At 40.8% G+C, this 27913-nt stretch overlaps 2 protein-coding genes across 5 annotated transcripts in view; one reads left to right on the top strand and one right to left on the bottom strand.

Annotated features, from left to right (window-relative positions):
- The window catches only part of MALSU1 (mitochondrial assembly of ribosomal large subunit 1), a 56688-nt gene extending 30167 nt beyond the window's left edge, over positions 1 to 26521 (top strand). The window contains exons 7-9 of one of the 2 annotated variants that reach the window (XR_012333912.1): positions 12036 to 12223; positions 12641 to 12765; positions 14775 to 26521. The gene's annotated coding sequence lies outside the window, so the exon portion shown is untranslated. Of the gene's footprint in view, positions 1 to 249; positions 491 to 12035; positions 12224 to 12640; positions 12766 to 14774 lie in introns of those variants that run through there. The other variant, XR_012333914.1, reaches the window with a different exon arrangement.
- Positions 1 to 27913, bottom strand: part of IGF2BP3 (insulin like growth factor 2 mRNA binding protein 3) — a 139632-nt gene that overhangs the window by 9473 nt on the left and 102246 nt on the right. For 2 of the 3 annotated variants that reach the window (XM_033862965.2, XM_073809635.1), the window contains 5 exons: positions 18386 to 18667; positions 14010 to 14144; positions 12594 to 12716; positions 10365 to 10500; positions 8714 to 8839 (listed from right to left, as the gene is read on the bottom strand). In XM_033862965.2, coding sequence (XP_033718856.1) covers positions 8714 to 8839; positions 10365 to 10500; positions 12594 to 12716; positions 14010 to 14144; positions 18386 to 18667 — 802 coding nt within the window. The remainder of the gene's footprint in view (positions 1 to 8713; positions 8840 to 10364; positions 10501 to 12593; positions 12717 to 14009; positions 14145 to 18385; positions 18668 to 27913) is intronic. The other variant, XM_073809634.1, reaches the window with a different exon arrangement.

Genomic DNA, 27913 nt, shown 5'->3' with positions numbered 1-27913 from the left:
TATGAGGATAGTTTTAGGAAAAACCACCACAGTAAGTTGATATGAGTTTACCTAACAGGTCGAGAAGATCTCACATTCATCCTGAAAGTGTTAGCATTTAAAACATCAGTTTTCTCTGTACAGTTTTTCCTCAAATTTACAGATTTAAAACAGATTTTGTGCCACTTAATATTGGTCCACCAAATGACACCACCTCTCTTACCACACAAATTCCTAGTGGCAGTAACAGCTCCCTCTTCTCCCTGTAAGCTCAGCGTGGAGGCAGAGAGCACGGAGCCCTGAGCACTACAGACCTCCAGAGGGGCCCTGATGCTCAGCGGCAGCCGTTCCACTTCTTTGTCCCTCCACACACCCTCAACAGAAGGCTGTTCCACATGACGTCATTTACTCACACTATTTGGTAGGAATTTTTTCTGTCTTTAGTTTCCTTCCTCTGAAGCAAAGTTGTTTGTTTTTTTTTTTAAATAAATAAAAATACTAGTAATAACAAGGCTGGTCTGGTTCTTTAAATAAAAGGAAAACCTTTTGCCAATTTACCAATTATAAACATGGAATGAGAAAAAGGAAAGGATATCACACAAGACAAAACTAAGATAGAACAATGTCAATAAATCTGAACATGTCCACGACTTGTCTAGAATTACCAAAATCAATCAGAAAAACTTACATTGACCAAATAACTGTTAACCCTGCAATCAACTAGTTACTTAAATAAAGTGCCAAGCCCTAATAGATTTGATTTTTTGTTTTCAAGCCAAACAGGAAGAATGACAAAAACCCAGTGAAAAGGAAAACAGGAAACTAGAAAAGGATAGGCAGACATGTTTCATGGAGGAAAGTCTATGAAATAAAACATTAATAAATGGGAGCCTACTGCAAATAACATGTTCTCATTTGTTTTACTTTAATACACGTTGGATATCTTCCTGTGTCATTCCTACATCCCTACCTCATTCTATGAACTGTATTCCTTCAGAGGGAGACACAACAGCGGATCGATCTCATCCCTGTTATGTATGTGTATAGTTTTCAGTTGTCAACTAACGCATTTGTAATGCTGCAATCAAATCTTTGTACAAAAAAATTGTGTGCCCTTGTACAAGTACCTCTACTGCATAAATTCTTAGCACTACTGAGTCAAAGGGCCTGAACATTTAAAATTAATAAATATTATCGAATTATCATACAGAAAGGTTCCCACTCAGTCCACACAGAACGATGGAATTCCAGTTAAGACATTCATGGAACATATGTGTTTTTTATTAGTGGAAGATGGGTAAAAAGCATGCTGAGGTAAAAACTCAGGCTTAAGAGGAAGATAACTATGATCGGGGGCAGGTGCACACAGCAATCCTTTGTGGTGAGAGTTTGTGAGTCTCCCCTGTGTGAGCTTCTGTGCATTTACACCTCACAACTGATCCAACTGATAGAAACTAAGAGCATTCCCATTTTAAAGATGAGAAAACCGAGCCAGAGAGATTACTTGCACAAGGTCATATAATGACTGGTGTTGGAGCCAAGATTCAAACCTGGGCTTCTCTATCTCCTAAGCCATGTTCACAAAAAGTGAGTATATACCCCAATTCCAACAGGTATGGGTGTACTTTGCAATATACATAGACCTGCAGGAATGACTGTTAAGAAAAATGTCCAGTAGAGCTCTCAGGGAAGTGCTCCCTTCCCTGGTTGTATCACTCTTCTCCATCTGTGTTGGTTTGACTTCCATGAGTCAAAAAAATTAGTAATGTGTAGGTGGTAAAAGCTTAAGCCTTTGATCATCAACATGCTGAAAGGGGCATGAGAGACAGTCCATGAACATTTTTCTTTATTTTGAATAAGGAAAACTAAAGATTAAGAATGATGTAAAGTACTAAATGTAAAATATAGACAGCTGGTGCGAAGCGGCCGCATAGCAGAGGGAGATCAGCTCGGTGCTTTGTGACCACCTAGAGGGGTGGGATAGGGAGGGTGGGAGGGAGACGCAAGAGGGAGGAGATATGGGGACATATGTATAATTATAGCTGATTCACTTTGTTATACAGCAGAAACTAATACACCATTGTAAAGCAATTATACTCCAATAAAGATGTTAAAAAAAAATGACGTAAAGAAGGGCAAAAGGTACGAACTTCCAGTTATAAAATAAGCCCTGGGGATGTAATGTACAGCATGGTGACTACAGTTAATACTGTATTGCACATTTTAAAGTTGCTAAGAGTAGATCTTAAAAGTTCTTATCACACTTAAGAAAATTTTTGTAACTGTGCAGTGATGGATGTTAACTAACTATACTTACTGTGGTGATCATTTTGCAGTCTATACAAATATTGGATCACCTGAAAACGTTGTACATCAATTATACCTCAATTTAAAAATTTACCAAAAAAGATGCGTTTAATTGAATCACCAAGGGGCTTCCCTGGTGGCGCAGTGGCTGAGAGTCCGCCTGCCGATGCAGGGGACACGGGTTCGTGCCCCGGTCTGGGAAGATCCCACACGCCGCGGAGCGGCTGGGCCCGTGAGCCATGGCCGCTGAGCCTGCGCTCCGCAACGGGAGAGGCCACAACAGTGAGAGGCCCGCGTACCGCAAAAAAAAAAAAAAAAAAAATTGAATCACCAGAAAAGAGAAGGACAAGATGCTCTACTAGAACAAGGAAAAGAAATCAACAAGTTTGTTGTCTCACCTGCAATACATCCATCTTAAGCATGTGTAAGACACTTTTAACTGAAACTTAAGGGTTTCAATGTTTGTTTCCACTACGAGAATAAAATAACCACATCACAGAAAAGTCCAAAAAAAATCTCCAATTCCTTCATCTTTCCCTGACAGTTATTTTGCTATATCTGAGGATGCTGTTTTAAAGACCTTTAGAAAGTTTGGTTTCCAATTTTTCACCAATTTGTCTAACGCTGCAATCAAATCTTTAAATGTAAATCGTGTGCCCTTGTACAAATAATTCTAAGGTTTTAGGTAATAAAAATGCTAGATCAGAGCATGAACATTTAAAATTGATATTTCCAAATTCTCATGCTAATTAATTTATCTTAGGGTGAATAAATGTGTAAAAGAAAGGGGGAAGTCATTTTGGTTCGAAACATGCCTTTCACACTTACAAATATTAAGCAGTGTGTGATTCTAGACCCCATGTCTCATTTCCCACACATAAAAATCATCTGAACTCTGCTCTTCTAAGTCTCTTCCTTTATCTGTAACCACACCCCACCATGTACCTCATTTCCTATACAAGTTAATCTAAAATTCAACTCCAGAAAATATTCTTGACAAAAACCATTGTACATTTTGTTTCTTCAGCATCTGTACAAATAGATGTGCATACTATACTCTTTACAACTTGGTATATCTTTGGTATGTTTCCTAGGATGTTGTAACACACTGCAGGCCTTAATACAGCTGTCAGTCTAATGAAGATTCCCTTGGGGCTCTATAACCATTCCTGGAACACACATAACAGAAGAGGTTTTGCCTTCCCACTGAACTCTTGACTGTGGATATTTGTGAAAGAGGCCTATCCGGCACAGCTTGGCCAAGTCAACTTCTACTGCTATTCATCAGCGAAGAACCAAATGGAAATACTGAAGAATGAAATAATTTTTAGTCATAAGAACAATGCCTCTCTTTTTTTTTTTTTTTTCAGTACGCGGGCCTCTCACTGTTGTGGCCTCTCCCGTTGCGGAGCACAGGCTCCGGATGCGCAGGCTCAGCGGCCATGGCTCACAGGCCCAGCAGCTCCGCGGCATGTGGGATCTTCCCGGACCGGGGTACGAACCCGCGTCCCCTGCATTGGCAGGCAGACTCTCAACCACTGCGCCACCAGGGAAGCCCAATGCCTCTCTTTTGAAAGCACTGTACCTCACAGCCTGCTAGGGTGTTAGGCAATTACCACATACCATTTATTCCAGAGGGACACTTTAAGGCCTCTCTTATTTTAATAACTGGACAGGAATGAATTAATGCTGACATTGCCCATAAACTGTGCTCAATGTTAGTATCAATTTATTTTGTCATTCTGGTCCTTATATTAAAACTGGTATGTTAATCTGAACCAATTTTTTAAAGTAAAGATAGGATCTAACTTTATCTCACTGAGAACATCCATGTAATGTTCTTCTGAATAATAAACTTTTTTTTTAGGGGGGTGGGAGGAGTCGGGGGCTGGCAGTAATAAAGACCTAAGGATCAGACTAAATCTAATGTGTAACTCACCCAGGTCTGCCCCAGTGTATTTTGCCATGACTATATAATTATTTGCTTTCTGGGCCATGTTCCAGAAATACTTTATGCTGCTTACAAAATACACAATAGAAAGATAAGACAAAGGAGGTGAAGAAATAAGAGCATAGGGACCTCAACAGAAAAGATAAAACCAGAAATGCTATTATCATACAAATTTGGCTCTAAGCTTCCTAGCAGCTAATTTAAAAAATTAGTTACATGATTTACCACATCTTGAGAAAAACTATTTGTTTAGTAAAAACTACTTTTCCTGGGACTGACCCCAGACAGCAACTTCTGAATGTCCTCAGACGCCGAATGTAACAGGCATCATCCCCAGAGCAAAAGTCCCAGAGCCTCACAAATGTAGCCTGAGCATGTCTCCGCCTAGAAGATACCGAGGACCATGGCTACGAGAAAAGCTCACGGGCAGAAAGTGTGTTGTAGTCTCAAAAGTTGAACAAAAGCAAAATCATCTTTCTGATACAGTCATGGATGAGAGGCTATAGATGTTTTTGTTTTACTGATTTTGGGGAGGTGGGGTAGGAGGTAACAAATCCATTACGGAGATTAAGAGTGAATTTAAAAGTTGAGTGAAGATTTGGAAAAGGAATGGTAGACAGTAGAGAAGGGCTAAAAGGACCAAACTATAATAGAAAGAAGGGGCAAAGACATAAAGAAAGCATCAGTATGCAGACAGAAAGAAGTTCCACACTGAGAGGTTAGAGGGAAGTAAATGAAGCCTGCCAGGAGGCCGTGTCCTGGACTGACAGCGCGGTGTGTACTGTTGGTAATAGCACCTTAATGAAAAGGTGACTCATCAGGTGTCTGAAGCCTGATGAAGACGTTTCTGAACGCCACCCAAATCCCTTTGTTCCAGTTCCATATCCACCAAGCACATCCCTGACCATAAATTTCTTGTCATCAAGGAAACTTTCCTCTGGGAATATAAGGCACCTCGCATAAACATCCTGTCTACTGGACAGTCATTAAACTGGCCCATTCTTATATGGGATTCTGTGTAGTAAGCCATGTTTTCAGGATTAGAACACCCAGATAAACATAATTTTTACATGTAAAACTAAGAAGCCAGAACAATGGGTTATGATAAGTCTCTTTCACCTGTGAATCTAAGACTCTGAGATGAGCTTAAAAAAAAACGCATCAGCATTACCCTATAGCGTTACACATTCTTTGCATGTAAGTTAATGTTCAGCTGCATTATCCTGAACGCGTCTTCCTAAACTTTCAGAGGTGAAAGACATTCAGGTCACAAGCTGTTTCCCAGTGGATTTCTGCCAGATGCCTATTGGCAAAACTTCCTTTGGACTTCTTGGCAGACCCTACGCTATAGCTTGAAATAACAGAAGAACAAAGCTGCTCAACTGAAAGTTTGCATAACTGGTGAAGTCTGCCAATGAGTAATTCCTAATCATCTATCATGAGGAAATACAAGAATGAGCAAACAGTAAGGTTAAGTGTATTTACATTGTGGGGAACAGAACCTAAGACATCACAAAGGCATGGCGACATGCATGCCAGCCAACAAGACCAGCCTCCAGGAATCTGGAAGAATGCCAGTGTCTCCCTCTGGCTTGTAAAATACATACTCCTGGGGTTTTTTTTGTTTTGTTTTAATGGATTTTGGTCTGGAACTGAAGTTGGGTTTACTCAACTTCATGACCTGAACAGAATATTTAAGTTAAAAAAAATAAATAAATAAAAAAGCAAAGGAAGTTTCTCCCTATAACTAAGTAACCAAGACCTCTCAGAGATAATAAATATATGCAACGAGTTATTTACTTTGAAGTTGTTTACTAACAAAAGAGCTGCACCCACAGTAAGAAATCCTAAACAGTAGGACTACAAGAGTCCATGAGAGTCACTTGATCTAAAAATCCCTTTCAAATTATATTTTGTTTCTTAAAGAGCACTTCAAACTAGGTAAGACCTAAGAAGAAGTGTTCACCTTTCTTGCCTCTTCCATAAGCAGCCACGTTAGCAATTTTCAGATTACACTATTGTTCTAGAGACTTGGGGAGACTCCGAAGACGCTATCAGAATTATGGAGACGACGGCGCCTGAACTAACGTCTCCCAACCCCGACGCAAGCCGCCAAGACCATCCAGCTATGGATGTTGTTGTGTGCGATGCCAATTCCAGCTCTTACTCTGCTCGCTAGCTGCCAAACGCCTCTTCCCTACTGTTTGAGCATTTCTGAAAGGAGCATTTCCTGTCATTTATAAACTTGAAGTTGGCCAATGAAGTACTGCGTAAGCCAGCTGCCAGGCAGGAAGTAGAGACTTTTGTCTGTTGGAAGAACCAACTCTTTGGCTCTATGGGAAAAATCAACCTGGCAGGTTCCGGGAAGAAGAGTATGTTTTAGGAGGAGGCATGGGCAAAATTCTGGACTAGAACAGCGACAAGGGATTTATCCAAAGACAGGATGCATCAATTCTACTTTCATGTTACAAAGCAGAGGTGAGAAAACACGTGTAGAGAAAAAAATGAAACTCTAAAAGAGGAAGCAATACATGACTCCTTGCCAGGCAATATATATTTAAAGTAAAAGCAGAGATTTGCTGCTAACCTACAGGAATCAAGGATAAAGAGACTATCTTAGTGAGTAACCTGACTTCTCTGTGAGAGCTTCTGCAGAACAGTAAGCTTCTCATCAGCAGCTGTAAATGCAATGGAGGAGTATCAGAGTGCTGAGAGCAAACACCTGCCAACCTTTAATTCTCTAACCCAGTTTTTAAATACAGGCATACCTCAGAGACATTGCAGGTTCAGTTCCAGACCACTGCATTAAAGCGAGTATCACAATAAAGTGAGTCGCACAAATTTTTTTGTTTCCCAGTGCACATAAATAATGTTTATACTGTATATAACTGTCGTCTATTAAGTGTGCAGTAGCATTACATCTAAAAAATGTACATACCTAATTAAAAATAATGCTATTGGGGAAATGGCACCAATAGATCTGCTCAATGCAGGTTGCTGCAAACCTTCAATTTGTAAGAAACAAAATCGAACTCTGTAAAAACTAGTAATGTTTGACCTGAAAGAAGAGTCCTTAGAGATAATTTGTTTATCTCGGTTTCTTCACTGCGTGCATAAGAAAAGAAACCCAGAGCAAAGAAGAGGAGACTAACACAAACGGAGCTGGCTCTTGTCTCTTTACACCCCTCCCCTTTAGCACCAAGGTACAAACACCTCAGCCACTTCACATCACCTGTAGCTGCCGGTGCAAAGCTTTATAAAACACATCATCTATCTATTCACACTTGATATGAAATTCTGATGTCTATCTTTAGATTAATGGGCTTTGTTACATGGTTTTTACCCAAAGAGGTTTGAAGTGGCAGATGAGGGGCAGGGGAAGATGCAAACGTCGCCCACAGCAAAGGCAGAAACACACACACTGCAAGACCATGGCAAAAGCTAAGCACACCTGACAGCCTGGTGGCTTCAAGAACAGGCAAAGGAAATTCTCATTCTCATGGGGGTAAAACACGAACCATCTCAGCGATCTGTGTTCTCTGTAGAACTCCAGTTGCATTTTACTCTACATGTCTTCTAGGCACTGAGAGAACAGAGTCCCCCACCTTTTCTCCCTGGACATTTCCCTAAATTTGGTGTAGCAGGTACCGCTCACAACTTTATGTGATACGAGAGCCAAACAGGAAGGGAGAGACGTAAAAACAAATTCAAGAAGGAAGATCCTGTTAATTTTATTTCACATGATTGTCTACCTCCAGTTATTACTGTTGATGCACCTGAATTGTGCACTTCTTTCAAAAAAAATTATTGTATACGGTGTCTGCTAGGCTGCCTTTATTTTCATACTATCACTGGTCTCCTATTTCTGACCTCAGGAAAAATGCTACTCTTAAAAAGCAAATATAAAAATAAGGATTATTTCTTAATAATCCACCTGTATACAAAACAAATAAAAGCTGTTTAATGTTTGCACACAAACACACACATGCACAATAGATTTGTGGGCACGACTACCTGAGCTGTGTAATAAGTACAAACGTTCAAAGTGGAAAGCGTGTCTAGTCTCTACTGACCTTTCAAAGCAGTAAACTTTCAGGTGAAGTTCAAGATGAAGGAAGCCTTTTAAAAATCCCTTCCTTCAACATTTAAAAATAACTAACCTCTTTCCCCCTCCTCAAAGTCTCAAACTTTTCCTTTGATATTTGAAAACATACATTAACAACCCTACCACTCAAGAACTTCAAAAGAAATAACTCACAGGTCTACTCTGCAAAGATAAGAAGGTTCTAGTGACAAGAATTGAAAAGCCTGTGCTGGCTCCTAACTTACGAGAGATCACACGGGGACCAGGTTTCGCATTAAGATTTTTCCCAATTAGCATTTAATGTCACACTACTCGAGGGCAACAGAGTCTGACTGTGTCCCTTTGACTTCATCCCCCTCAACCATAAAGAAAGCCAAGGCACATTGTCTTACCTCAAACTGTGGGTAAGGAGGAGTCATAGCTGAAGGGGGCCCTGAGGTGGGAGGTGGCATCCCTGAAGTGGGTGGGAACAGACCCAAGGCATTCAGATTTAATCCAGGAATTAAATGTGCTTGAAGCTGCAATGGTAAAAAGGTCCCTTCATTTTACAATTACAAGATCAAGTGTAAGTGAGCATTTATATGTGATAATATCCAGACTGTGACCTCGTTTTATGACTCAAATTTTAGAACAAAGCAGATGTTCCATGTGATTATACTTGAGTATGTAGGTTATGTCTGTTTATAATTCTTGATATTTTAAAATCCATGTGCCGTCTGCCTCCTCTTTGACCTGAAGCCATGCTAGGTTCCTCAAAGCAGGGAACACAGCTTTCTTGCCTTTACGAACAGCTCACAGCGCTCAGACATATATGTAATCTGTACACTCTGGGCACACAGTAAATAGAGACTGAAAATCTTGCATTAATTGAAGAAACAAGCAAACAAGATTTGTTCATTGAAGAGCAAACCAGATAGCAGATATTAAGAGATCTTTACGCCATGGAAAAAATTTGGCAGTCATGAGTCTAAAGACCCAAAACAAAATCAAGCCCTTTGGAAATCAGGTCCAATCCCCATGTCTTCTACAATTAAACCTATCTTTGGAATGGATCCAGGAGCCAGAAATGGGATTTTGTTTTGGCTTAATTTGATAAGGGTTAAGGAAATAAGGTGAGGACTACAGAGTTCAGACTTGAGCACACTCAAGAATCTTTTTTAAAGGTCTATGGGGCTGAATTTACCCCCAGGCGACTCTGAAACATTTGGATGAGCAGTTATAATGTGAAGGAAGGTAGGTAGGCAGCAGTCATGTGGGGGTAAAATGATTAGCATTCCAGGCTCTTCTCACAAAGGTAATATCATTTTCACATTTTCCCTTCTTTTAGGTGTAATGTTTCAGATGACAGGCCCAACCGAGGAACTGTTTTTTAATCATTTACTTGAAAATTCAAGATAGACTTTGGAAACGCTGCATTTTCTGCACCATTCCATCCATTAAGGAATGTCAGCAATGCACTTGCACTACACAGATTGTTTTGTCATTTGAAATTCTGTTATCTCCAAGGTTTATGAGCAACCAAATTTTAAATTCGTATTCATAACGGTAGCTTTTATATGCACGGTATCTATTATAATCCTAATAAGCATGCCATGTAGGCAGTAGCCCCATCTTACTGATGAGGAAACTGGTGCTCAGAGAGACCAAATAAGTTGTCCAAGAGAATAGAGGTACAGCTACTAAATGGTTGAGCTGGGATTCAAACCCAGTTCACAGACCTCTAAAGCCCACATTCCTATAATACTATCATCTCCCTCCAACTCACACTGTATGGGAGAGATTAACCTTTTTAAGGGAGGTATTAGCCTTACCTCACAGGTAAGGAAGCTAAGGCTCAAAGTTGGCTAAAATCACAGAGAGAGCCAAGCCTGATGTCAAAGTCTGCATCTTGCCAACTATCCCAGGGCACTCACCGTGGTGCTAAAAATCAATTAGAAACCACATCTAACAAAGACACCCTTAAAGGAATCAATGTTAATGCAATTGAAAACATCTTTTGATTGTTCATCAAAATAAAGACATTTCCTTCATATTAAAACTAACATTCATGGAAGCAATATCATTTTCATAAGACTCCCTGATTTTCTTCATGATCTCTTCCTCAGCTTTGGCACATGTTTCCACACTGCCTTTGACCGTAATGGTGCGCTCTGGATTGTACAGCGTCAGTTCCTGCAACCTGCAGATTGAAACAGAGGGGAAAGAAAAAGACTGGAAATTATAGGAGGAAGACAGTAATAGTCCACCCACAGATGGCAATTAAAACCCAACTGTGGAGGCTGGCAATATGTAAAAGTGGGTGGTTAGCCATGATGAAAGATGAGTAAGCCCCAAAAGACATGACTGCAAGAATTGTAAAACTGCATGAGAGAAAATACTGCCCCTCCCACCTTCTCAATAAACATCGCTGAGTGTACACAGTTTGATTAAGTCCATGTTTTAAATAGAGTGCACTTCTTGACCACTTAAGGTGAACTATTTTCACAATTTAACAGTGAAATGTAAAGAAGATGGTCGGAGGAATCTACAGTTTTAGTGGAAACCAAGAACCAAATGAACATAACCTTTAATGAGTATGTTCCTAGTCTGCACTGACCAATTCGAGGCGTTAACTGGCATTCTCATGCAATTGCATTTTCTAGGTCGCCAAGGAATGAGCACGAAAATATTCCAAAAGGGCAAGCCAGAATTTAAACTTATTTTTGACGGTAATTTTAGAATTTAGATTGACGTAGGCTTCAGGAAATAATACAAATCAATCCATTTTGACTATATTTTAAAAATAGTCCCTCGATGACCATTTAGACAACTAAAAAGTTAGAATGCAACAGCAATATTCAGAAACTCCCTGCTTCACTCAGCTTCTGTTGAAGTTTCAAAATCCATTCAGGTGACAACTGAGACCACCTAAGCCTGAGCCACTCAACAGCCTTGAAGGGAACCAGTGGGAGATACTTACCATGGAAATAAGACTAAATACACAGATGGAAAGGATATAGAATATTGAGACAGCTCCCCTTCATATTCCTAGGGTTCAAATTCTCATTTTCACTACTAGCAAAATGTCTCAAGCTAGACTTGAGCCAGATGAATAGGATATTTTTCCTTAACTTCTTCCTAAACTCGCTAAAAATATAGACATCTACACAATGAAGATGATTTGTCTTAGACAAACAAGTGTAGGTCTCATCTCCAGGCTCAACCCACCTCTCCACTGCCAAGCATTTTCTGTTACAATTTTTAAAATAGTTGCTTCCAGAATAGATTTTAAGATTATTTTCTATTAAAACCCTCCCCTTTCTGAGCATAAAATTCAAGACAGGGTAGGATCATTTGATATTTTTAACCACTTTGCGGTTTTTCCTTTCTTTCCCACAAAGCACAACTCTCCCACTTCCTTTCCATCCCTTTCTTTGAAAACTCCTTACTACGTGAACATATTGCCCCAGTCTTTCTCTACTATTCTTCGACTTTTTGGGGGGTACTCTGAAGGAAAGTCACCCTCAGAAGACAAAGGCCTTTCCATACAATTTCAGGGCATTCATGGCCCCAGGCATGGGGGCCAGCCCCCAAATCCCCATTCCCCAGGGATGGGCAGTCTCCTCCCACACTAACTAGAGCCAACATGTCAACAGCAATAGAAAAATGGTAAAAATGTGACTTCTGAGGCTATGCTATAAAAGACACTGCCGCTTCCATCTTGCTCTTTCCTAGATCATTCACTGAGGGAAGAGAGCTGCCGTGTCTTTAAGACACGCAAACAGCCCTGTGGAGAGGCCCAGGAGGTGAGGAGCTGAGGCCTCACTCGGAGAGCTGCCATCAACTTCTCAGCAACATCAAGAGATCCCCAAACAGCACCGCCCAGTCAAGCTGTTCCTGAATTCCTGACCCACAGAAACTAGGTGAGCAGTCAATGCTTACCCTTGTCGTCAGCGGTCCAGTGTTGGGATAATTTGTTACACAGCAGTGCATAATACACTGGGTTATATATTCCAACTTTGGGAGTATATGCCAGAAAACCTGACCAAGACTTCAGCTAGGAAATATGAATGTGAAGTATTTAGTGCATCCTGCCTTTTTAGTGGGAACAGATAATACTTTCACTATGAGTTAGAAACAGATAGCAGGCAGTAGACTCAGTTTGAGAAATGAAGTATAAGTATGGTGGTACAGGCCAGCTCCAAGAGTTGTAAAATGCTTAATATATAACCTACAGCTTAGAAACGGTGTGTGAAAGTTTTCTGATTCAAAAGAAAGCAAGCCAGCACTTACGGAGATATTGTGATTTTAGTGTCTGTGTCTTGCTCAATTTTTTTAAGGTTTCTTCCTTCCTTACCAATAAGACGTCCTACAAAGTTATTATGGGCTAAAATCTTCAAGGGAATCTCTTCTGTGCTGTAAAGAAAGAAAAAAACAAAGCAAAAAAAAGGGCCATCAAATCAGGGTAAGTAAACCTACCGTAGGGTAAAAAGACAATATTCGTTCATTAAACATTTACTTCCTACCTACCATATAGGAAGAATTCTGCTAGGTATAGTTTAAAGCGTGCTGACCATTAGCCTACATTCTAGCAATGCATGAATAGAGGGGGTGAAAGAACACTGGCAAGTATTTGGATAGGAGTTAATGTTTAAAAGTTTTCTTTTATTCATCTCAGGGAATGTCTTCCCAAAATGGATTCTGTTAGCTCTTTGAAAACACCTTACTCAAACCCATATTCTGAAACCCTGAGTACCAGAACACCATGTACAAATGCAAACCAGTGTGATTTCAGAATAATTTTAAAACACAGTCCTGGAGGTAACATGCACAATTTATAGAGGGAAACAGAAGAAACTCAACAGTGGTTACACCTTGGGGAAACAGTATAAGAGCAGGAAGGGACGGCTTTCACTTTTCACTGTGTACCTTTCTGAATTTCCAAGTCATATATGTAGCATTGTTTTAAAATGTCATTGGGGTTATCTGAATGGTGGGCTTTTTCTTTACTTTTCTCTGTACTAAAAAAGAATTTTAATCTTATAATACAGCAACATATAATACCTTATAATTAAAATATATGTAATATATTTCAAAGGTCCCTACAAATTAAATGCTAGTCATTAGGTCCCCAAGCTAAGTCTAGCATCTTACTCTGGATCCTACTTTGAGCACACCACTGTGCTGGATGCTACAAGCAGCAGAGAACCCAACCTCTGCTCAAGGTTCCTGTGCAAAAGATACTTAGAGTTTCAACCTGAAACGCCCCAATCAATCTCCAGTTTACTGCAGCACATGATTAGGGATTTCCCCACCTCCATACTCCCTGCTGCTGCAGGGTAGGCTGGGCAGACATGGACAGAGCTCCAACGAGCTCCAAGTAAAGGAGTGAGGTTTGGGGTCCCTGCTTTGGGTAAATCCCAGGGATACTTCTTGGACCTTAGGTGAGCTTCCTATGACACCCAATTGCCTTCTTTTACAGCTAGACTTTTCCCATTACACCACTCACAACATATCCAAACATGAATGAAAACAAAGTATTTAAAAGACTTATGCTTTATTACCACATCAATAGTGCCAACCCTCTGTTGCTCTCTGGGACAGTTATTTCTCTTTCTTTGTTGGCAATTCCCAAGAACTGTGTCACAGAATTCCAAAATAAGACAGTGTAAATATCAACCTCTTCACGGGGTAATCCTCTTTACTCACAATTTTATATCTTGAGCTTCTTTATGCATAATCTCCAGAATAGACTTACAAGCCGCAGAAGTGCCCTCAGGGGTAGAGAGGATAGTAATTGACTTCTCAGCGGCACCTGCATTCTCTTTACGGTGGACGTCAATTCTTCCGGTGGGCACAAAGGGAGAGGAAAACAAGAGCTGTAAGCATGTATTCACAATAGAGTCTGTAATTACCAACTTTGAAGTCACAGCACTTCCGGGCAAAGAGTGGATGACTCACTCCCCTCAAAAGCACCAAGTCTCGATAAGCTATCACCATGGATGAGACCAATTTTAACTCCAGGAGTACTCCCCTATCTTTGCTCATGCAGGGGCATCTTTTCATTCTGCCCAAGCTGCATGTGCTTAATTTTCCTTTTGGGTGCCACAGGTCAAACATCTCACGTCCGAGAGCCTGGCTTCAAACAAAAGGCTTTCTTCTGCTCTAAAACCAAGGGGGACAGGAACACAAGCCAAGAGGACTGGAGCTGGAATTCCACAAGCCAGGTGGAACTCCTGATGCGATACTGTATGTCCACGATCCGTCACGTGTGGGAATTTCGCTCCTCTGTTTCCTCTGGCAGGGCTCTTTCTACATTTTGCCTCCTTGAGAGAGTAAAGTGCATAACAAACAGTGATGGGAATGGAAGCCAAAGAGATGGCAATTTCACTTCAAAGAAGAACAAATGGCCAATAAACACAAAATGAGGTTCCATGTCACTGGTCATTAAAACAAGGTGTCATTTTCTTCTAGGCCTGAGAGCATGTTAATGGATGAAATCAAGTGCTGGCAAGAGGATGCGCATCTGGGCATGGCCACCCTTCTGGTTCGGTGCAGAGTACAGAGCAAACCGCCAGGACCTATCAGAGCTGAGCTGCTTACGATTTTTTTATTTTTTGGCGGTACGCGGGCCTCTCACTGTTGTGGCCTCTCCCGTTGCGGAGCACAGGCTCCGGATGCGCAGGCTCAGAGGCCATGGCTCACGGGCCCGGCCGCTCCGCGGCACGCAGGATCCCCCCAGACCCGGGCACGAACCCGTGTCCCCTGCATCGGCAGGCGGACTCTCAACCACTGCACCACCAGGGAAGCCCCGCTTATGATCTTTTGACCTAAGAATCCTACTTCTCGTAACGCCTCCTACAGATGTAGTCTCATACATGGGCCAAGACGGGTGTTTTTCACCCTTTGCAGTATTGACCTTTCGGATCAGACTAGTGCTTTGTGGTGGAGGCCGTCTTGTGCCTTGTAGGATGTCCAGCAGCATCCCTGGCCTCTGCCCACTAGATGCCAGTGGCACCCCCTCTCATCCACATGTGACAACCAAAAATGTCTCCAGACATTGCCGAACGTCTGCAGGGTGGGACCACTGATGCTTGAAAATCACTAGTGCAGGAACGTTCACTGTAGCACTATTTGTAATAGAAAGAAAGTTGGAATTATCTTTGAAATACCTCTCAGGAACAAACAGTTAAATGACATTACATCCATACTATACAGCTGTTCGAAACCATGTGGTTAAATTACAGGTGCCAACATAGTTAGAGGTCCTTGATCTTATGTGAAAAAAAATGCAATACATACCATGGTATGATTTCTCATTTAAAGCTACACATGTTAATAGGTACAAGGAACGAGTCCTGTAAAGACATATCCCCAACTTAACAATGGTCACCTTGGGGGTTAGATGAAGATTAGCTCTTTGTTTTTGTTTTTTTAACGTGCATACTTGTATGTTTTGAATTAAATACAAAAATAAGTCTTCTGTTTAAAAAGTACAAGAAAGAAAATCAACTATCAAAAAAAAAAATGTGTTCAGGGAAAATTAAGTACTGGTGAGTTCCCCTGGCCACTCAAACACTAGATGAAGAGCTGCGTAACTTGTGGTCATGAGAAGGACCACTTCATCCTGCCAATAAAATCAAGGCCTGGATTTCATTTTCCTAAATGTCTGATTGAAAACTGAAGATTTATCTCAGAATTAAAACCTGTAACTAAAAATTAGGGCAATGTAGAAGTGAAACAAATAAGGGATATCTAGAAATAACCAATAAGAAAAGTATCTTAGATAACAGTTCTGATCTCAGGAACCATCTTTCCAGTCACTGGTTTCAATCCCCAATCACTGTAAGTATTGTCTCTCTTCTAGTAGGTAACATGTTAGTCTCCCTCCTCCCGGTTTATTTCCATCTGCTCACTGTGTTAAGGATTACTAAACTCTGATCGTCTGAGAGAACGTGATGTTGCTTTACAGATTAGGGTAGCCCTGCGAGGCCATTCCAGAAATAGAAGATCTGATAATGACTAGTTTCAATGGCAAGAGTTAATTAAATCCGCTGGCAGAGCTGCAAGTGAATCATCGGATACAACAAAAATTGCTTCCCTTCCCGCTCCATCCTCCATCTTCCTGCTTAAATAAAACAAACAGTGCAATTTAAATCACAGAAGCTCTTTCCTCCTACAAGGAAATGAGTAGCTTTAAAAGGAACAACTTTAATCTGCCATGTGACAAGGAAGGCAAACCATTGAATAATTAGTTTCTGCAGGTAACGGGGAATCAAGGGAAGCAAGAAGCCCTTAAATTTTAATATTAAAACCAGGCAAATTTAAGATGAAAAGTGATGAGGCTATGGTTCAGTTGTCTTCCCCACACTCTACATTATGAAGTCAAAGCCACTGAGTTTGCACAAATGTAACCAGCACCCAGCAATTCCTGCTTCAAAGCAGGGGAAGGCAGGACCAGATGTCACTCCACAGGGGAGTGGGTACGCAACCACCACTAGACACAGTTCGTTTGTTTCTGCGTGAGAAATGAGTCAGTCAGCTCAAGGCAGGCATGGTGCCTGTGATGAACATGGATAGCCTCTTAAGCCTGTTGGAACAAACACATAGGCAAGATATACACAGCACAAGGTTTAGTCGCAGTTTCTGAAGAAGACTCTGCTTAACTCCTTGAACCACACAAAATGATAATTTTTCTTACTAAATTTAAAAAGCAAAATGATCCACGGTCATCTCTGGAGCTGGCCCAGGGGCCATTTCCCTACCCTTTCCTATAGAATGACACAAGAGAGATTTGTACACACAGCCTCTTCTCCCTAATACACGCAGAGTTCTTCAGGAAATATGGCAGCAGCTGTCCCAGAGGTGTGCCTGGTAGCAATTTACAGAACTAAGGGTGAGGACAGAGTTCATTATCAAGTTTCTTTGGGTCAAAATCTTCACTACAGCATAACAGGATGGTTACTAAAGCAAACAGGATGGTTACTAAAGCAAAACAATGAATATATAATCACTGGAGCTTCAAAATTGAGAAAGTACCTTAGATATATTTTAAGGGCATTAAATATAATTCACATATAGTTATTTCACTCATTTGACAAATATGAGACCCACCTACATATAAGGCAACATGCCCACCACTGGGGCTACAGTGGTAAATAAAAACAAATAGCTCCTGCTTTCTACTCCTAAAAAGTTAGCGCCAAGGTTTGATGGAGAATCTTCTAATTCCTCAAAATCTGCAAATTAAAACTATCAAACAACATCCTAAAGAAACAACCATTCTAACTACATGGCTTAAACACAGGATAACTATGGACCATAGCTGAATGATTCTTCACTGAAGTAAAGCAAGACTGAAAAACTATCTCTGTATTGGACCCAGAAAATGACTTCCAAAAGCACTGAAGGCAGTTATCACTGAAGGTCAGAGTGGAGATGGGGGAGCAGAGAACCTAGAAGCTGCCCTTTTGTTTATCAGGGCCTCCCTCATCAGGAGTGGATTAAGTATCATTTGTTTTCCATTCATGTGTGAAAATGTGAAGTTCCCTTTGAGATTAAGGTTTAGCCCCAGGTTTATATGAAATGAACACTAAGATATCAAGTCACGGGAATTCCCTGGTGGCGCAGTGGATAAGAATCCGCCTGCCAATGCAGGGGACACGGGTTCGATCCCTGGTCCAGGAAGATCCCACATGCCGCAGAGCGACTAAGCCCACGTGCCACAACTACTGAGCCTGCGCTCTAGAGCCCTCGAGCCACAACTACTGAAGCCCACGCTCCACACCAAGAGAAGCCACCGCAATGAGAAGCCCGCGCACTGCAACGAAGAGTAGCTCCCGCTCGCCGCAACTAGAGAAAGCCCACGTGCAACCCACCGCAGCCATAAATAAATAAATACATTTATTTTATTTATTAAAAATAAAAAGGGTATCAAATCACAAAGGTTTTCTGGGTTCCCAAGTACCATACAAGAAGGGATCATTACCACGTTCAGAAGGACACAAAGTACCAAGACAACCCACTCTGTTATTAAGATCCAAAGGGGAAAGCATGAAGGCCCCCACACACTCAGGAATACTCACTTAGACTGGGTCTGTTTCGTAATGTTCCGAATGGTAGCACCTTCTTTTCCTATAATGGCTCCAACGAATTGGGTGGGAACCAGCAGACGTAGAGGCAAGTCGCACGGTTTCTGCTTGGACATGGATCCTGGAGACCCCTGCCGCGATGAGCCCCTCTGCCCAAACCCACGGCGACCTCGGGGTTGCTGCGAGGGGTTCTGCTGGGCAGCCATTTCGTCAGGGATGTAGGCCACTTTCAGTGTGAAGTTCTCCAGCTGGAATCCATTCAGTTTGTCTAAAGCTCTGAAAGTTGACAAGGAGCAGGGGGTGGGAAGAGGAACCGAGCTATAAAACAAACCTTCAGCAAAGCAATACCCACCTAATCCACTCAAGATTACTGGCTCTAAAACTTCTGAATAAAGCCACTGAAGAAGCAGCAAACCCAGAACACACATACACTTCTCCCCCGCCGACCTGCACTTTTCCTTTGAAAGACACATAGGAAAGACCAACAAGTTTCCAAAGGGAACATATTTGCCATCTACCAATAAAGTAAAAACACTTTGTCAAACCCTGACTAGGGAATTCCCTGGTGGTCCAGTGGTTAGGACTCAGCGCTCTCACTGCTGAGAGCGCTGAGTTCAATCCCTAGTTGGGGAACTAAGATACCACAAGCCGCACGGTGTGGCCAAAAAAACCCCAAAACAAAACAAAGGAACAAACAAAAACCCAACAAACAAACGAAAAAGAAAAACAAAAAAACCCCCACTCGTGACTAAGCTATTACCCATAAGGTCAGTAACAGCCTATGAGCACCGGCACAGCAAGAGAGGAGTGGGCAGTCGTCATCCTGGCCAGTTTTTCCAAATCAGAATGGAAAGGATGTAACGAATATACACCTCCCTTACTTCAACCTCTTAAATACAAATATTTTAAATATTTTAAGAATCAAAGGACAGGGACACTTCCCTGGTGGTCCAGTGATTAAGACTCCACGCTCCCAATGCAGGGGGCCCGGGTTTGATTCCTGGTCAGGGAACTAGATCCCACATGCTGCAACTAAGACCCAGTGCAGCCAAATAAATAAATACATATTTAAAAAAAAAAAGAAAAAAAAAAAAGAATCAAAGGACAAAATTCTCTAAGCTACTCAACGGAGATGGGTAGGATTTAATACTCAGGTTAATCAATCACTATAAATTCTCAATACCTATTATGAGCCAGTCCCCAAGGGAGTAAGCAGTCCCTGCCCTTGTGGAGTTTATGATTTGATTTGGGGCAGAGAGACAGGGGTGGTAGTGAGCCAAAAAAAGCAAATGAAGCTGTTTTCTACCTTACCTATCTAACCATCCATCCATCCATGCATCCATTCATCTATTTTGAGAGGAGCTTTACTTTTGTTTTGTTTTGTTTTGTTTTCATTTTTGAACCTTATTATGGAAAAGTACCCAATCTTAAGCATACATCTCAATGAATTTTCACAAGGTGAACATGCATATCGAGATGCAGAACTAAGACACACCAGTGTCCCAGAAGCCCCACCAACCAGTACCTCCTTCCAGTCACTGCCCCTCCCCTAGGCTTCTCACACCATAGATTAATTTTGCCTGTTTAAATGTCTATATAAATATATATGAGTAGACATGTAATCTCTCATGTCTGGCATCTTTTACTTACCTTGTTTATAACAGTCATCCAAACTGTTGTGTTCTAGCTTACCTACATATTCTAAAAGTGAAAAACTCAATAAAAAGTTGACAGACGATATCACCAAGGTTTCAAAAGCAGACACAGACATAATCCTAATAATACACACTCCCAGTGCACAACAAAATTTTTTTTAAACAGGCCTCACGCTTTCTCTAGGTTTACTCAGATTCTTTGCTCAGATGGTGCTCCAGTGGGCCCTGAGTTCAATCCAGGCAGGGACAGAAATACAGGCATGAAATGCTCTCTGTCTAGTTGCTCAGAATGATCATTTCTGGTTCACGTACTGCTTTCCTTATCTGGAGATCTTTCCATTTTTGACTTGGATGGAAAGGGTGGCGGGGGGAGATAGTCCCAGCACCAAAAAGGGTACCAAAACCATGAAACTGCATGGCAGACCCAAGCAACCAGACAAGGCATACCAATGTTCTTAGGACCCAGAATTCTGCCCTTTCTCACTCCAATCCCCTGTTCCATCACTGTCCTACAGTGCCTTGCACACGAATGAACTCTTATTAGAAAAGATCCCAATCATACAGGAAAACAAAGTATCAAGAAATTTCTGTCACCATCACCAACCCTCCAAGACCCTTCCCACTGTAACTGTTAACTGTGATAACTTCTGCAAATGGACCAGTTCTTTCCATATGTTCACACAGGTGTGTACATGTTCAGTACCCTCTTTAAAAGTGTAACTGAGATCATGATAGACATAGTCTTGTGACTTGCTTTTTTTCCAAATACAATACATCTTGGGATATTTCCATGTGATTTTTGTATGAGAGGGCATTCTTTTCTAATGTATATATAACTGAATCACTTTGCTATACAGCAGAAGTTAACACAACATTGTAAATCAACTACTTCAATTTTTAAAAAGTAGCTAAAGATGGCATTCTTTTCATAAGCTTCACAGGTGATAGCAGGCACACAGCAAAACTTGTTTTACCAATGCCCTGATACAGGAACCTTAAGTTAACACATTTTTCCTTGCTTCTTCCCTCTGCCCTTTTTTCTTAAGGAATATGTGGATTAAGGGCCCTAAAATATTTTGGCTATTTCTAAAGGAAGACAACAGCTGAGAGATTTTATTAATATCAATGATGTATATTTAATACAGGAAGTTGCAATTACAGAAGTTTCAACCAATTAGATATTCATTCAAAGTAACCTTTTTTTTGCCCACGCTGGGCCGCTTGTGGCGTCTTAGTTCCCCAGCCAGGGATCGAACCAGTGCCCTCAGCAGTGAAAGCACAGAGTTCTAACCACTGGACCACCAAGGAATTCCCCATTCAAAGCAACTTTAAACCTTTTAAAAGCCCAGAAGAAACAGATCATTGAAGGTTCTTTCAGAGACATAAAGAAAGCCAAGCCCAAAGTAGGAATCAACTACACCTACAGGGATAAAAGGCAATACTGTCCATAGTGACTTCCTTTCCCACTATAAAATTGAGTACTGCCAGCTTCAGAAGAGGGTAAGTAAAGTTTGATTCTAGAATTAAGTCAGTAATGTTACCAAAAAAAGTAATTAGCTTCTTTCTTGAGTGAGAGAGGCAGGCAGACAGACGTCCTTCTCCATGGGAATAAACAGAGATAAACATGTAAGCCACCAGATCCTTTTATGTATTCTGGGGCTATCCAGATAAGGTCATGTGTGTCCCAAGAAACAACTCTCTCAAATTGGCATAAACTGTAATTCCAAACTTCACTGTGCTGCTTTAAAAAGATTTCTTGGAGGGGAAAAGAAAAGATTCTCTCACTTGGGAGGTCAGATAGCACAGGGCTCCACGACCCAGTGCGCAGTCTGGGTCCCAAAGGCTCTAAACTCAGGCTGCTCCTGTCAGAGAGCAGACGGCACGCACTGTGTATATCCCACTGCTAACTGCCAAGGAAGCAGGGTTCCCAACCCCTCAGCCCACGGTGCTCCAAACTTGGACACAGCTAGCTGAAGGTACAGGAGTAACTTAACTGCAAGTAATGACTTTCTCATGACTGAAGATTCCAAGTTTCTGAATTTTAAGTCAACCGCTATAACCTTTCTATGCACAAAGCTTAATATTCAGCTATACCATTTGGTGGTCTGCTGAGTTCAGGGGAAACCTTAATAGTATTTTCATCAACCCTACTGTACATGCAAGACGTGTGATCAACAATTGTCATCATAATTACTCAAAACATATGCGTTCAGCTCAACAGAACTCAAGGATGTTTATCCCACATGTGTATTACGCAGGAGGCTGTTTCTCATCATTACTTGAATCTGCTCTGATGCAATTTGAAGAGTCATTCAGAAGATGGTGAGTAGTTTTGCTAGCTGGTAGCTCTTAATTGCACTGCTAAGTTTATTGGAATAGATCACAGTGTAGGACTGAAAGGGCCTTGAGAGAAAGTATAAGTAGTTTATCTCAAGGAGGAGAGAGTAAGAAGAACTGAGACACAGAGAGGTCAAATTTATCCAATGGTACACACATACAGAGCTGAGCAGTGAAAGAGAGACCCAAATTCTAGCCCAGCTTGAAGACTAAGTAGCCACGGAACCCTGGAAAAGTCATTTTGTTGTTTGGCATTAGCCTAGATTTATGGTCCCTTTCAACTCTAAATTCCATGTCTAAAATCTCTTTTTCTTATTCCTAGACCTCACTGCTGCGTGTCTCATAGATCCTAATGAAATGAGGCTTAGCCATTATTGAAAAGTCATACCATTCCATTTTCTCCTTGTACCAAGAATAAGAGGCTGAGACATACAATTCAGCAATAATTACCAAAAGCCTGATAATACCACTGCAGGGATGCCTCTTAAGGAAACAATTATGAACAAAGCCCATATATTTACCTACAAAAGACTTCATTACTAAACTAGTTCTAAAGGCAAAAAACAACTGCAAACAACCCAGATGCCCAATAGAGGACTTAGCTACACAGACTGTGGTAGGGATGAAATACCAGATAGAGATTACTAACAGTATAAATATAGTTAATGCAAAGACAACCTGCACAACTCTACAGAATGATCTTCAGCATTTTATAAGTTGTAATGCATGGACAAAGTCTAACAAACTTGATGGCAAGTTTCACAGTGGATTTTCACACAAATTTCATCAAATTTCTCTGAATGGCAAAAAGGGCAACAAATTTCTTTGTCTCACTACCTGCTCTATTGTTTCTTTTTCCAGAATAAATCTTCTATTTACATAATTTTCAAAGCTTAAGGGTAAATATCCTCCCTTTAGCCATCAACCAAGTTGTTTCAAACACTTCTGTGTGTACCCAATACAAATCTTCAAACTGATATGAAAAGATATGCAATAATAGCTTCAATATATAAACTATATTCCTACTCCCCAACAACAAAAAAACACACACCAGAAATAGGAACCCCCTGGACAACAAGGTCCTACTGTATAGCACAGGGAACTATATTCAATGTCCTGGGATAAACCATAATGGAAAAGAATATAAAAAAGAATATACATATAAAACTGAGTCACTTTGCTGTAGAGCAGAACTTAACACAGCACTGTTAAATCAACTACACTTCAATTTTAAAAAATAAAAAGTAAAATAAAATGCCAAATCAATCTTTAGAAAAAGCTCCTCAGATAATAAACAGCCCCAACTACAAAAAAAGAAAAGAAATAAGAACCCTAAAAAAATAGAACTAAATACCTACAAATTCTGAAGGGTTCTTTGTCACCCATTACAAATCTTCCAATGAATACTGTCTTTGTTACCTGAGCATCCCTGGAAGATGGAAGGAATAGGTATTCCACAGACCCAAGTCCCTCTTGCTTCCAGGAACAAGAAATACTAAGTACAGTCTCCTGTTTTTTTGTTTTTTAATAAAGTGCTTTGATCTTTTTTTTAATTCATATTTTTAATCTATTTTTAAAAATTTATTTATTTTTGGCTATGTTGGGTCTTAATTGCGGCAAGCAGGGGATTCTCTTCATTGTGGTGCGCGGGCTTCTCATTGTGGTAGTCTCCCTCGTTGTGGAGCATGGGCTCTAGGCGCGCGGGCTTCAGTAGTTGTGGCTCGCAGGCTCTAGAGCACAGGCTCAGTAGTTGTGGTGCACGGGCTTAGTTGCTCTGCAGCATGTGGGATCTTCCTCGACCAGAGCTCGAACCCGTGTCCCCTGTATTGGCAGGTGGATTCTTAACCACTGCACCACCAGGGAAGCCCCATACTCCTGGTTTTAATAATTTATTTTTTAAGTTTGCATTATTTTTACTCATGTATTATTTTAGTAAATTAGTAATTTGAGGCTTGAGTTAAAGCAAATGCATGCATTCCTAGTGATATTGGTACTGTTAACCTTTGATTTTTTTCTTAGCCACAAGGTGGCAGGAATTTCCATGTTAAATTCTTAGAGACATAGCCTTATTGAAGAAGCCTCTTAAAAGTGTCATTCATAGAGCTTAAAAAGAGGCTTTTGAACTTGGTCCCTAACTCCTGAGGGTCAGTGGCCAGTCATTATCTGAAATGAAGTATCCTGTACAATAACGGGGTGTTATCAACAGCAGTGAAAAATGTTGGGAAAATGTGTAATAGTTGCTAACTTAGGAACTCTTACCACCTTCCCATTTTACACATAGGGTTGAATTAAGACAGTTTAACTTGACCAGAGTCACAGCTAGAGAAGTGGCACAGAAAATCCATTCCATGGAATTGGACTCTGGAATGTATCCTCTTAATCTCCACGCTCAACTCACACCTGCACAAGCACATCCCAGTTACAGAGATGCCCACGTAACAGATGCTACGGAAAAAAAGAAGTCAGCTGAGAATGTCACCTCAGCCCTTAACACCTAAAGAAGTGAGCTTTGGATGGCTGCAATGGAAAAGGCAAGAAGAAATCATGCCAGGTTAGTTTAGGCAACAGTCTTGCTGGAGCTCAGAGAACAGGCTCTCAGGGTTCAGCAGAGCAAGGCCTGAATGGACCAGCCTTCCCCAGCTCCAGCCAAATCTAGCTGTTCTTTAGGTGCCCAGAAGCAGTGGTTTGAACAAGAATTATTATTTACAGTAAATTATTATTTACTGTAAATTATCAAATTTATATGTGATAAGACCACTGTCTACAAATATGAGCATATATGCATGAATATATTCGTTTCTTGTCAGCCCTCATTTTGTAGCTGAAAAACTGAAGCTCAGAGAGCTCAAGGTTACAGTCAGAGCTGCCTGACCTCAGGGTCCATGCTTTCTCCACTACATCGAATGCCTCTCAAATAAAATTAGTTCTCCTCAAAGGATGATAATGCACTTCACATCTTTTTAAAAAACTTACTAGAAAACTAATAGTTTTCATAACATTGTACACAAAATTGATTTGTCCATTCTTTAAATCTATTAACTTTCTCTGAATACTCACTTATTTTCTAATTCTCTTTGATCTTTGGAATTCTTGAGAGGGAGAAAACCCAGTATTCCTAGAAGGAAACTCAACTTGGACAGGAATTAAATCAGGTAATCCCTCTCCAAATACTGTTCCAGCCCTGGAAGGCACGTCCTCGAGGACAGAGACTTTGCCTTTATTCACTGGCAACTTGTGGTCAATAACTGGTACTCAATAAATGTTAATGGGCTGACTACTAGAATGAAGGACATGATGATTTTTCATTTGCTGAAATGCCCAGTTTATTTGTTTAGATTATAGAACTGCCTAAACTACAAACTCCTAACAGTCTTTTCGTCCCTCCTCGTGATCAACAGGATCCTGACGATCTCTAACAATCACTGCGAAGTGCTTTTAGAATTAAAATGCCTCCACGTTCAGCTTGCTGTCATGCTGAGAGTACCTTCAGCAGTCATTCTGCCTTGGCTAGCAGTCTACCCTTCCCATGCCTGTACTCTTAATGCTTCGGAATTTTTACAGGGGGTGGTGGGTGCTAAATGTCAGCCAGTCCCCATGAAGGCTCACTCCAAACATCTGCAAAGCTATGTGGGTATGTCTCCGACATGCGCTCTCCCGTACAGCTGTGTAACTGCTAAATGAGACACCTCCCCTCTACCCAGCTAGCCTCACATAAACTGTCAAATAACACAACTGGGACAGGCCTCTGACAATCTCCAAATATCCTTGGGTTTATCATGCTGTCCCTCATCTCCCATCTAACAGAGTTGGCTCTACCAAGTAATATTTATTACAGTCTTTGTAAAGACTAACACATGTAAATGAATGAAGCCCCTATGTTCTCACTGCTCACTTTTACCCCCAATCTACTTCGGGTAAAAAATGTGAAAGTTTCTTGTTATTCCTCTTATATCATGATTGAAGAATAAAGTTTGTAAGAAATCAGTTTGTTTTACAACATATACCACAACTTCTATAATGTCCTCACATAAACTGTTAACATTTTTAAAATAAATGAACGATACAAACAGAAGGAAAAAATGAGTATTTTAAGATATATTAAGAGCCTCCACAGACGTAGAGATCAGACTTGTGGTTGCCAAGGGGGGTGGGGGGGAGACAGAGGGATGAACTGGGAATTTGGGGTTGGTAGACGTAAGCTATTACATTTAGAATGGATAGACAACAAGGTCCTACTGTATAGCACAGGGAACTATATCCAATCTCCTGGGATAAACCATAATGGAAAAGAATATTAAAAAAAGAATGTAGATATATGTAAAACTGAGTCACTTTGCTGTACAGCAGAGGTGGTACAACACTGTAAATCAACTATACTTCAATTTAAAAAAATAAAAAAAATACATTGAGTCTCATATTAAAATATTAAAAGTGAATCTCAAGTCTTTTGCTCCTGAGAAAGAAAAAGTGAAATTAACATAATTAGATACTACTTCTCACCCACTGGATAGGCAAAGTTTGACAAAGCCCTGTGTTAGGGAGAATTACGGAGAAATGGACTCTCGCACAGTGCTGACGGGAATTTAAACTCGTCAATATCCAACAAAATTTTTAAAATGCACATCCATCTTGACTCAGCAAATCTACTTCTAGGAATTTAACCTACGGCTATACTCGCACACTTGCAAAATGACTGCAAAAGGGATTCAATACATCATCGTTCATAACTGCAAGAGAACTAAAAATCCAATTTGGGAATAAGTCACTCCATATCCATACAATCAAATTCTATGCAACTGTAAGAGATACGTTTACGTGTATAAAACACTCAAATGTTATGGTATCATTTGGGTAAAAAGGAGGAAGAACACACACACGTGCTGTTCTTCCATACGGTTATCTACACAGAAGGGAACAAGGTAGGTGGGGAACAACGCCGGGAGGAAGATCTGCACTACATACATCTTTAGACCTTTAAAATTCTGAACCATGTGAATATTACCAATTTAAAAAATAAAGTTCCACTCGTGTTTTGCAAATTTCCATCTCTTTCCCACCCCCATCTTTCTTTTCATAGTCCCTCCATGCGTGGGTACTGCCTTTGGTAACCTGGCTCTATTCCCACTCTTGCTGCTGGTTTCGCCTTTCTCCTTTAGGGCTCAGGGTCAGCCAGCATGGTCCTTCTTTTCCCACACAGAGCACAGACAGTCTGTTCCTGCCTGCACTTTAGCTGGCGGTGGTCAAAATTTCCACGGTCTGCTGACACTCAGCACTGCTGGGTACCCTGCATGCCATCCCTCCATGTTTGTGTTCTGAGCAGATCAGTCAAAAGCAGTATTTGTGGGATCCTCATTTCCTCTCTCTAGTGGTCAATCAGTTCATTCGATTATTCCCGAGCCTACAGAATTATCTTTTCCTAGGTAAGATTTTTTTGATCTGTGAAACTCTGCCTATTGCATCAGAATATATTTTTTTCCACCAAATTACATTAATCCCACTTCTGCACACTCCTAAATGAGAACAGTAATCA

The sequence above is a fragment of the Tursiops truncatus genome, chromosome 9 (assembly GCF_011762595.2).
Source record: "Tursiops truncatus isolate mTurTru1 chromosome 9, mTurTru1.mat.Y, whole genome shotgun sequence".
In the NCBI taxonomy this organism is placed as follows: Eukaryota; Metazoa; Chordata; class Mammalia; order Artiodactyla; family Delphinidae; genus Tursiops; species Tursiops truncatus.
This window is presented reverse-complemented; position numbering and strand designations above follow the sequence as displayed.